Here is a 12,126-nt window from a genome sequence, read left to right on the forward strand (position 1 = left end):
GAAGTTTCATTAAATTGTGTCAAGGGGATGAGGAGAAATGGTGCGCACAACATTGTGTATATGTACATAGTATAGTAACAAAAAACAAAGTCCCGTAACTCTGCAATTTTTTTTTCTGAAAGAACCTAACATGCCCCATGCACAACTACTGTTGTTACTGATCACTTGTGTGAAGTTTCATTAAATTGTGTCAAGGGGATGGGGAGAGATGGTGCGCACAAGATTGTGTCTATGGATAGACAGACGGACAGACAGACAGACAACCTGAAACCAGTATACACCCCCTTACAACTTTGTTGTCGGAGGGTACAATAAGTTAAATTCAAAACAGCAATACTTTTACAGTATGACAGCTGCAAAAAAAGGCAAGTACATCACTGTACCACTTTCATCTCTTTAAGGCAAGTTTAGAATTTAAAATTTAGCGCTGCTAAAATTCTATAATGAACTTGTCCATCTTTCAATTTGGGCAGTACCATTAACTGTTAAAAGGGGTGCATACGAAAAAGATACTGACTAAATGCTGATGAGCGTATGTGCAAGCTGATCATGATCTGCACTAATCGCAAAGGCAGAATCAATCATGTCCAGCAAGTTTAGGGTGTTATAAGAATACTATACCTGGTTTCACTCTGTACAGCAGTGTTAAGGTATCATTGCTGGTAAGGGCTGTTACATGTAGATTGTTCACTGTGGGAACTTTATCTGCTAGTGCTGTTAACTCATGGAAGTGGGTGGCAAACAAACAGTATGACTTCAGTTGTGTAGCTACATGTCTGAAGAATGCATGTATAAATATGGATCAAATTTTCTTGCAAACTCGTCTAACTGCATTAAATATAACAGTCTTTTAAACCATTCTTTTGTTTCTCTTTTTTCACATGGTGTGTATAAAGTAACCATTTGTTATACTGATGGAAATTAAATTTTCAAAAGAAATTTTGTTTTGTTTAGAATATGCTAGTAAGGATTTACAATCTATACAGTGCTAATACCATTTGGAGAAGTTCTAATTTTCCTCAGGCTTGTATCAGCTATATAATTGAAAAAAAAACTCAAAAGTCTAGATTTTTAATTTTGGCTTCCCACATTTGCAGGGGACATCCTAAAATAATTCACCAATGATACTGCTGCTGGTAATGAATGGCAAATCTCATGATCAAATACTGGTATAATACAGCAATGTCCTATGTTATAAACACAACATAAATCCATGGGCCAACAGCCTACGAATCTATCAGGCTCAGTGGTCATAAAACTAAAATTGTAGACCAGATGCATAATTAAAGCAAATGACTGGTTACATTTCTGCACAACCTTGAAACTGACCAATGAAAAGATTGCATTTCGAGACAGTCTCAAAACTCAATTTCAGAGGTCTGGATCCAGTACAGCTAATAACCTCTTATATACAAACACCTACTCAGAGATTGCCCATGCCAGTCCAAAGCCATCATATGTAGAGGTTCCTCTTCCCAGCTCATCAATTATGATCAAGGAATTATCTGTTGCTGACTGAAAATGTAAATAACATTTAAAATTTTCCTTCTCCTTTCTTTCTGTCATTTTTTCCTCACTTTTATGTATAAACTGTAACAGTAGTTTTAACCCTTACCCTGCTAAATTTCTATAATGAACTTCTTTCAATTTGGACAGTACCATTAACTGTTAAAAGGGGTTAATATCAAAAAGATACAGACTGAATGGTGAACAGTGCAGGTCATGATCAGACTGCAAAGATGTGCAGGCTGATCATGATTTTCACTGGTCGCAAAGGCAGAATCAATCGTGTCCTGCATGGTAAGGGTTAAACAGATTTTCCTCTTATGTAAAACCTGCTCAGAATTTCTATCCAACATTTTTGTTTTTTATATCAATAAAATGAAAAGTTCTTTACATAAAAGAAAAGATGGAAAACATCTATAGACGTAGTGCAAGCTTGCCATCTGCTGCAATATCCCTCGATTATTGGTTGAAAGACCATCTCTTAGTATTCTTTCAAAGGTTATAATATGACCTAAACTAAGGCACCAAGTCATAATAGCTGTTCTAGACAGATTTCGAATACGAAAATTAGCTGATATGAAAATATTATTTTAACATTAAGAAATGACATGAAACTAAAATGCTAAACAGTATATACTAAAAACTCCTGCAGGTGTCAATGCTTGTTTTTAGTGTTTGACAAAAGGCAATATGCAAGAAATGAGTCATGGTTCTTATTTCTTAATAACCAACTGATGATAAAAATCTATGATGTTTAAAAGCTGTAGTATTCAAGAAAAGTGGAACAAAAACAAACACCTATGAACTAATCTAATGAAGATAAACAAGTGTACAAAGTTAAAGCTCTTAAAATTTTGGAGAAAAATGTACGTAAACAAAATCTTAACCAATGCAGACGATCAAAAGATATCAATACCTTGAATATTTTTTTCAGAAATCATACAAACTAGAACTGAACAAGTCACCTAAGAAATATTACTAATCAAAAAATCCTTACATGATTTTTACAGTGAATTAACATGTCACAGGTGATTTTACCTAACAATTTGAAACTGAGGTTGTTTAGAATACAAGGACAAGGCAAAGCTATATGCCTAATTATTTCACGGGGACATCTATAACTGAACAACTTACCCTCAGTATAGAAGCAGTTTCTAACATTTCCGCCATGAAAGTGGACACCCCCTTCAGCTGACTGTCTCCAGCACCCACCCTGGCTAGTATACTGTCTACAATAGTGATCTCTGCCTCACTACATGGCACAAAACATCCCAGCTGACACATCAGTACAGCAACACCAACCTAGCAGTGTAAAAGGCAGTAATTGTGAAGTCAGAAATGTCCATCAGGGATTATTTTTTGCTGATTTCTCTGTTTCCTATTACTTGGCAGATAAAGTCCTTATTTTAACTTGCAATTTCTTAACCTTAAGTGAAAAAATTCTGACTTCTGTGAAGATAAAACTTTGGGCAATTAGATAGTTTTAAAATTTTCATGATGATAATCCTGCACTTACTGAGCGAATGTATGTTGATTTTCCTCCCATGTTTGGTCCTGTTATGATGTGAAACATCTGTTTGTCTGTAATAAATTTCAAATTCAGTATCCTTTCTTCCTTTAGAACTCAAAACATGGCGGGGGGAAAATATATAGAAACAATATGAACAGTGAGAAAGTTCAGGATACTTCACTAAACTTAATCTATTATGATATATCAAGCAGCTTTAAAACAAGAGCTGTCACAGGAGACAGCGCGCTCGACTATTTCGATGCTGGATAGTGAAACTGGGCACATCTGAGGAAACTAGAGCTGTCACTGGAGTGTTAATGACTCCAATTGTGGATGAAGATATTGCACAATAGCATGAGTCTATGTCAAAAATATCAACTTAAAGTAATAAGAGAGGTAAAGATAAAATGTATCAAAACACTATGTAAGTATATCCTAAGCAAAAAGGGGCATAATTCATTAAATATTGGTGCCATAGTTATGCAGCTTGTGTCATATAGTGTGGGTGATGATGTTGAACAACTATTTTAAGTTTGAATCAAATCCATTCAGTAATAACAGAGACAGGGTGAAAGTGCATCAAAACTTTAACCTACAATTCTAAGTAAAAAGGCGGAATAATTAATGAAAAATTGATGCCAGAGTTATGCAACTTGCATCATATGGTGTGGGTGATGATGTTGAACAATCATTTTAAGTTTGAATCAAATCCATTCAGTAATATCAGAGACAGAGTGAAAGTGCATCAAAACTTTAACCTAAAATTCTAAGTAAAAAGGGGAAATAATTCATGAAAAATTGTTCCCAGAGTTATGCACCTTGTGTCATATGATAAGGGTAATGATGCTGAACAACTGTTTAAGTTTGAATCAGATCCATTCAGTAATAACAGAGATAGAGTGAAAGTGCATAAAACTTTAACCTGAAATTCTAAGTAAAAAGGGGAATAATTCATGAAAAATTGTGCCAGAGTTATGCATCTTGTGTCATATGATGTGGGTGATGATGCTGAACAACTATCTTAAGTTTGAATCAAATCCATTCAGTAATAACAGAGGTAGAGTGAAAGTGCACCAAAACTTTAAACTGAAATTCTAAGTAAAAAGGGGGAATAATTCATGAAACAAGAGGGCCATGTTGGCCCTATATCGCTCACCTGTTATCATTGCACTTGAGGACAAGAAGGTCCTCAGAAAAAATATCTAAATCCAAAGGACAGGAACAACAAAGGAAAGAAATTTAACCAAAAAGAAGAAAAAAATTCTTACAAGGTATAGATATGTCAAAAAACACCTAAAAATTATTGGAGGTACCATCCATGTTGTACCACAGAAAAGTGGTCTCGGTTTTTCCCTATGGCCAATAATAAAAAAGTTACTCAAAATAAGCTATTTATAGTAACGTAAAAGGGAAGTAATTAAAAAAAAATATTGTAAGTGAACAAAAGAAGGATCTGCCAAATAAATATGTTGGCATAAATGAAATTTCAGATCAGTATCTTCATTAGTTACGGAGATATACCCATTTTAATTTGAAATAAAGGCAGGTAATTTGACATAAAATCAGTCCATAGTTATCTACCCTGATTGTCTCAGTCCAACTAATAACAATAATGAAATTTCAAACAAGTCCTATAAGTACTTACTGATATAAATCCATTCTGATTACAATCAGGGGAGGTAATCAAATATAAAATAACTCTGGAACCTACGACTGGATCTGATTTGTCATGGAATCCAAGATTTATTGTTGTTGAAGATATTTTGGAAGTTTCTATCAAATAAAACCTTAAATGAAGTCTCTACATGGCTGCAAAAGCCAAAATAGCCGATTTTGGACCTTTAAGGGCCATAACTCTTGAACCCAAGATGGAATCTGGCCAGTTCAAGAAAGGAAGCAAGATCTTGTGGTGATACAAGTTGTGTGCAAGTTTGGTTACAAACAAATCATAAATAAAGGTGCTATTGTACAGACAAGGTCAAAATAGCTAATTTTGGCCCTTTCAGGGGCCATAACTCTGGACCCCATTATGGGATCTGGCCGGTTCAAGAAAGGAACCAAGATCTTATGGTGACACAAGTTTTGTGCAAGTTTGATTAAATTCAAATCATAAATAAAGTTGCTATTGTGCAGACAAGGTCAAATTAGCTAATTCTGGCCCTTTCAGGGGCCATAACTCTGGAACACATAATGGAATCTCGCCAGTTCAAGAAAGGAACCAAGATCTTATGGTGATACAAGTTGTGTGCAAGTTTGGTTAAAATAAAGTCATAAATGAAGCTGCTATTGTGCAGACAAGGTCAAAATAGCTAATTCTGGCCCTTTCAGGGGCCATAACTCTGGAACCCATAACGGGATCTGACCAGTTCAAGAAACGAACCAAGATCTTATGGTGACACAAGTTTTGTGCAAGTTTGGTTAAAATCAAATTATAAATGAAACTGCTATTGTGCAGACAAGGTCAAAATAGCTATTTTTGGCCCTTTCAGGGGCCATAACTCTGGAACCCATAATGGGATCTGGCCAGTTCAAGAAAGGAGCCGACATCTTATGGTGATACAAGTTGTGTGCAAGTTTGGTTAAAATAAAATCGATAATGAAACCACTATCATGCAGACAAGAAATTGTTGACGGACGCACGCACGGACGCACAGACGACGGACGACGGGTGATCACAAAAGCTCACCTTGTCACTATGTGACAGGTGAGCTAAAAATGGTACCAGAGTTATGCACCTTGTGTCATATGATGTGGGTGATGATGTTGAACAACTATTTTAAGTTTGAATCAAATCCATTCAGTAATAACAGAGATAGAGTGAAAGTGCATCAAAACTTTAACCTGAAAATCTAAGTGAAAAGGAGGGATAATTCATGAAATATTGGTGCCAGAGTTATGGCCCTTATGTCAGATGATGTGGATGATGATGAGGAATAAGTATTTCAAGTTTGAATCAAATCCATAAAGTAATTACAGAGATAAGTTGAGAAAAGAGAAAGTGCACCAAAACTTTAACCAAGGTGGGGACGCGGAAAGACGCCGACGCCGGGGCGAGTAGGATAGCTCTCCTTATACTTCGTATAGTCGAGCTAAAAATCATACTAATTGTTATTCCAAAACTTTATGACACTGACATCTTTCAAACTCAACTGCAGGCCATACGATGCTTTTCAAGCGCTTCAAATTGATAAGGAAGACCTTATGTGCCCCGAAGAATATAATTTTAGGAAAAGGGCGTGCACCTGGGTTTTTTTTTTCAAACGCAAGCTAGGTACCTTCCTGACAAGAAAATAGTCCAAAATGTGGGATTTCAACTGCATAAAAGTGAGAAGCAAACAATTCAAAATTAGCTACAGCTTTGAAATTAATCCCTGGATAATATTTCCCAAAACTGACAATGACATCATGTTAACAGATTGTACTGTTTGAATCACTTACCTTTTTCAAACTGAATGTCATTGGGTATGAATGCTATATCATCCTGCATCTCGAGGCAGGGATGTCTTGCCTCCTTCAATTTTATTATGCCACTTCCTAAAATATAAACGTTTGCTGAGAAATATACCATTTATTACCTAGCACAATGTTATTATAACACATGAAATAAATTGGATGAAATATTGGGTAAACCCAAACTCTTTAGTCTAATCAACAGTTTCAAACCAATTGTGACCAACTGTGACCTATATAAATCCACAATCAAAATGAACCTAATTTACTTTCTAACATCTTAAAACCACATGTACAACATAACTGGTAGGTCTGATATGAAATACATTTTTTCCCCAAACCTTTCCCAGGAACAGTCAGTCTGATATATGGTATATGTTTCTTTATCTTTCTTGAGAACAGAAACTGTAGGTCTGATGTATGTTATACTGTGAAATCATTAATATTTGTGCGGAACTTATTTTCGTGGATTTCGTGGTTGAGTCAATCCACGAAATTTAATCCCAACGAACAAGTAAAATTCCCATTCATTTTATGTTCAAAAGTTAAAATCCACGAATTCATATGCCCACAAAATTGCTGTTTTGACCAAAACCATGAAATTCCATGCCCATGAAATTAAATTTTATAGTAGCTTTTTCCACTTTTCTCAAAAACGGTATGCCTTTGTCTGGCATTTACTTCTCTCGTGAATGGCAGAAAAATATATATAGTAAGAACAGTAGAGCTGAGGTATGATTAAGATTTTTACCTTTCTCAAGCACTGTAGGTCTGATGTATGGTATTGGAGCACATGTAGACACCTGGGAGAAACTGACCAGTACATCTAACTGAGCCAGGATATCATTGATAATCAACATTGGTTCCACATACCCAGCTGTAAATACATCATACAATATGCAATATATTTATCCAGTTATACACAGCTTGCGTACAATGAATGAAAATAATTTGAATGCGTACAATGAATGAAAATAACTTGAAAACAGAGTCAGAAATGCAGTCTAAGAAAGTAAAAGCAAACAGTCAGACTTTTTAAAATATTCAAACTATGTAGGATTCAGATTATACATATGTAAGTAGACTGAGAGCAAGATGTTAAAAAAAAACTCAGTAAAATGCATTAATTTACTCAATCACAGCAGAAAATTATATAATAAGAGGGCCATGCTTGCTTGAACAGTTAACAGTTTCTACTAAATATATACAGGCAGGTACTGTAGTTTCCACTACATTAATAAGGGGTAAAGTGACCACACCTCCTAGTGGCAATGCTTTTTGATGAAACAGAATAATTTGTACAACCTTGTAAAGGGTCACCCAAGAAAAATTTGTGTATAATTATTTTAAAACTGCTGTTTCTGACAAGAATATTTTATAAGTTTCCATCATATACATATAGGGAAAAGTGACCACGCCCTCTGGAGGCAATGTTTTTTGACAAATCAAAATAATTTGAACATTCTTGGTAGAGGATCACACAAGGACCATTTGCATGAAATTATTTCAAAATCGAGCCAGCAGTTTCATACAAGAAGAATTTTGAAGTGTCCACTATATACATATAGGGAAAAGTGACCACGCCCCCTGGTAGCCATGTTTTTTTAGGAATCGGAATAATTTGAACAATCTTGGTAGATGATCACACAAGGACCATTTACGTGAATTTATTTCAAAATCGGACCAGCAGTTTCATACAAGATGATTTAAAAGTTTCCACCATATACATATTGGGAAAAGTGACCACGCCCTCTGGAGGCAATGTTTTTTTGACAAATCAAAACAATTTGAACATTCTTGGTAGAGGATCACACAAGGACCATTTGCATGAAATTATTTCAAAATCGAGCCAGCAGTTTCATACAAGAAGAATTTTAAAGTTTCCACTATATACATATAGGGAAAAGTTACCACGCCCCCTGGCAGCCATGTTTATTTAGGAATCGGAATAATTTGAACAATCTTGGTAGATGATCACACAAGGACCATTTATGTGAATTTATTTCAAAATCGGACCAGCAGTTTCATACAAGATGATTTAAAATTATCCACTATATACATATAGGAAGAAGAGACCACACCCCCTGACAGCCATGTTTTTTGACGAGTTGTAATAATTTGAACATTCTTGGCAGAGGGTTACACAAGGACCATTTGTGTGAAATTATTTCAAAATCAGGCCAGCAGTTTCTAACAAGGATTCTTAAAGTTTCCACAATATACATATAGGGAAGAGTGATCATGCCCCCTGGTGGCCATGTTTTTTTACGAATCGGAATAATTTGAACAAACTTGGTAGAGGGTCACACAAGGATCATTTGTGTGAAATTATTTCAAAATCAGACCAGCGGTTTAAGATGTCGTTTAAAGATTTTTCTCAAATGGACTTGTCCATCATTCAACAAGCGGAACCATTTAAACAATTTTGGAAGAGGACCACCCAAGGAACATCCAGGCCAAGTTTCTAGAGATGTTTCCTTTGTAGCCCACAGCAAGTGTCACATTTACCTCCCCTGAATCTAGTCTAGGCTCAGTATCCATTCAAATAATCACCCTGCACTAAACACTAGTCAAAATAGTAGCCTCAAACAACGAATCAAACCATGTTCGCTTACAGCCTAGTATGCTTAACACTGTGACACCAACTCATACTTACCTGCTATACCGATGACCTCATTCACCACACTTTTCTGTTGTTCACCATATTCTTCCTTTGCCTCTAGGTAATCATTGTTCAGTTCTCTCACAGCCTTATTGTGGAACCTCACACCATTTGTCTTGGTATCTATGGTGATGTAGTTTTTGTTGTTTCTCAATGCCTTTTCTTCCTGTAGTAAAAACAAAATCTTATCATTACCAGGGTATTTTATCATTAGGAGGAAAAGGGACCTATGCATGCTGTCTTGGCAACAAAAATCCCCAGTATTTGTGCAAAGGATCCTGATGTCAAGTGTCAGCAAAAAACAGCATGATTTGAAATTTCTTAGGGTAAGGTGCCTATCAGTAGCCCATGCTATCAAAGGAAATAATAAAAGTGGACTTGCTAAAGTTGCTGGATGCTGTTTTAAACACCTTATCAATATTGCATAAATGACAAGTTACTCCAGACTGTGTGAATCTTTTTAAAAAAAAAAAAAAAAATTTTCCCCAAAATATCTATTGTTTTCTGCAGTTTGTTAAAGATCAATTTAAAATCATTTAAAATTATGATTGCGAAAGCACTGGAAATTTTCTCAGGAGACAAAATAAGATACAAACTACATATACATGCCAACTCATGATTATCATATACCAAATGGGAACACAAAATCTGTACAAGAAAATAAAGCCATAAACCTTTAATGTAACTCTAAAGAAGTATCCTAACTGGCTGTTGCTTTCCAACTTCAACACCTTGTTTGGCTCTAAACCCAGGTCCCTGGCAACCTAAATAAAATATTTTCTTCAAAATAGTACAACATATATTCAAATAATTATCATAAAGAAATCAAATTAAGACATCAGAACAACTATTATTATTATACCAGATTTGTAACTATAACTTAATAATTTTTTATTCTCTTTTTCCCCAATTTGCTTGAATTACTGAAACTATTTTTCCAGTCACTCAACTACATTAAAATATATGTGATTTTTAAGTAGTACAAAAAAGCAGCGGTAAGTTCAGTGGTTCAACAGACCACTATTCCCGCCGTCACATGTTCACAGCTACACTGTTTTGTACCAGTTTCTATCAACTGTGAGAAAACATTCTGCAAAATGGATTTAAAGATCTGTATTATCTGCAATAAGATATCTATTATTTATTATTATTACAGTTATTTTCATCAAAATACCTCTATATAGCCTTTGATTAAAATCCAAAAATTATGTCTTTGTCCAAAATGCTACAAAATCTAACTCTGATAACTGGATTACAAAAGTCTGTCCTAAAATCAATTCTACTACACGGTACAATTTGTGCCCATACCTTATTCATTTGACCTTTAATACTATCTTCTAATCCATCAATCTTTTCTTTCAGTGCCGTCAGTCCCTCGTCAAAATCAGCTTTGATAACAAAATCGTGATTCTCAACTTGATCAAGGTCCATGGTAGCCTCCACCATCTCTTGAAACTTTGCAAAGTCCATCAGTAATTCCTGGAAGTATGAAGTATTCATTGAGTACTTTTGTTGTTTTTAACGTTTTCTATCCAGACACATCAATAAATCATCAGCCTTCATTTTAGACAGGTAGATAGATGTCTCACTCTCTTGAATATACCATCGAATGGGTCTCAAAACCCTTACCCTGCTATAATTCTAAAATGGACTGGTCCATCATTCAATTTGGGGAGTACCACTTATTATTCAAAAGGATGTTCACTAAAAATTAACTTACTGAATAGCGAACAGTGCAGACATTGATCCGTACAGGATGATCTTGGTCTGCACTGGTCGCAAAGGCAGAATCACTCAGCAGGCTAAAGGTTAATCATAGAAGCAAGGAGCAAGCATTCCTTCAGACACATTATCAATTGCAAAACAACATAATTTTTTTTGGACAACCTAACAGTCCAAACAGCCAATCTCAATATCTAGCAAATAACTCGATATTTCTTAGCTTATTAACAACTACAATACATAGCCCTCTGTTTCACTACAATATTAATTACTATAATATTAGTTTTTAATTTAGTAAAAGTAAATAATGGACTATTCCCACTATTAACAAAATTGTTTGAACCAAGTACACAGGAAGAGACAGAATGTCAGAACAGCTCAAGCAAATGGGCCAAACTGCACTGGGATTTTTGCTTTACCTCTTCACAGCTTACAAATTAATATCATAATCAGCAGCTTTCTAACACAGAGTACAGCTGTGCATCAAACCCATCTTATAGACAAGGTTAAATACATCAGTTTTATCTTTCTTACCTTCAATGGATTTGTAAAAATATCCATTAGCAGAGATTTATGTTGACTGTCCGTTTTCTCCAGTGTCTCTAGCAGATATGGCATCTTGTCAATCGCCTGATACACTCTATATACATCCTGTATAAAATAATTGTAACTGTAATTCAGATTAAAAACAAAATATTTAGTTGTTTTTTAAGAAACAGACTCTAGTTCAAATATGCTTCAAGTTATGTTTTTTTCACAATCAAACTGATCATTTTGGCAACACTAATTTTGCTTTAACAAAGAAAATAATCTAAACACACTTCACTGATATTGCACCTGACTTAAATATCTAAAGAGCCGTGAATGCTTATATTGCACACGGCTGTCCTCTTTTTACTCACAGATGATTCCACTTTTTCAAGCCTGACCTAGGACTTCATTGAGACAAACACTCTGGTAAAATTTGAGCCACACCATGAGAAAACCAACATAGTGCATTTGCAACCAGCATGGATCCAGACCAGCCTGCACACTCGCACAGTCTGGTCAGATCCATGCTGTTCGCTTTCAAAGCCAATTGGCAATTAGAGAAACAGTTAGCGAACAGCATGGATCCGACCAGACTGTGCGAATGCGCAGCTTGTCCTAGGCTCCATCAGGACACAAAGTACTATGTTGGTTTTATCCATGGTGTAGCAGCTCAATTCATGAACATCAGGTACAGAATGAAGTCTCTACAGTGTTAAAATGGCTCTTCTATTATTTGACCTAGTCA

General features: G+C 35.3%; 1 protein-coding gene across 1 annotated transcript in view; it reads right to left on the reverse strand.

Moving 5' to 3' along the window:
• Positions 1-12,126, reverse strand: part of LOC123551025 (DNA mismatch repair protein Msh2-like) — a 57,803-nt gene that overhangs the window by 10,716 nt on the left and 34,961 nt on the right. Inside the window, exons 14-23 of the mRNA XM_053540470.1 lie at positions 11,385-11,501; positions 10,437-10,607; positions 9,803-9,892; positions 9,123-9,294; positions 7,218-7,343; positions 6,455-6,550; positions 3,023-3,087; positions 2,641-2,808; positions 1,424-1,515; positions 622-776 (exon numbers count right to left, since the gene is read on the reverse strand). Coding sequence (XP_053396445.1) covers positions 622-776; positions 1,424-1,515; positions 2,641-2,808; positions 3,023-3,087; positions 6,455-6,550; positions 7,218-7,343; positions 9,123-9,294; positions 9,803-9,892; positions 10,437-10,607; positions 11,385-11,501 — 1,252 coding nt within the window. The remainder of the gene's footprint in view (positions 1-621; positions 777-1,423; positions 1,516-2,640; positions 2,809-3,022; positions 3,088-6,454; positions 6,551-7,217; positions 7,344-9,122; positions 9,295-9,802; positions 9,893-10,436; positions 10,608-11,384; positions 11,502-12,126) is intronic.

This window comes from Mercenaria mercenaria, chromosome 4 (assembly GCF_021730395.1).
Source record: "Mercenaria mercenaria strain notata chromosome 4, MADL_Memer_1, whole genome shotgun sequence".
Lineage (NCBI taxonomy): Eukaryota > Metazoa > Mollusca > Bivalvia > Venerida > Veneridae > Mercenaria > Mercenaria mercenaria.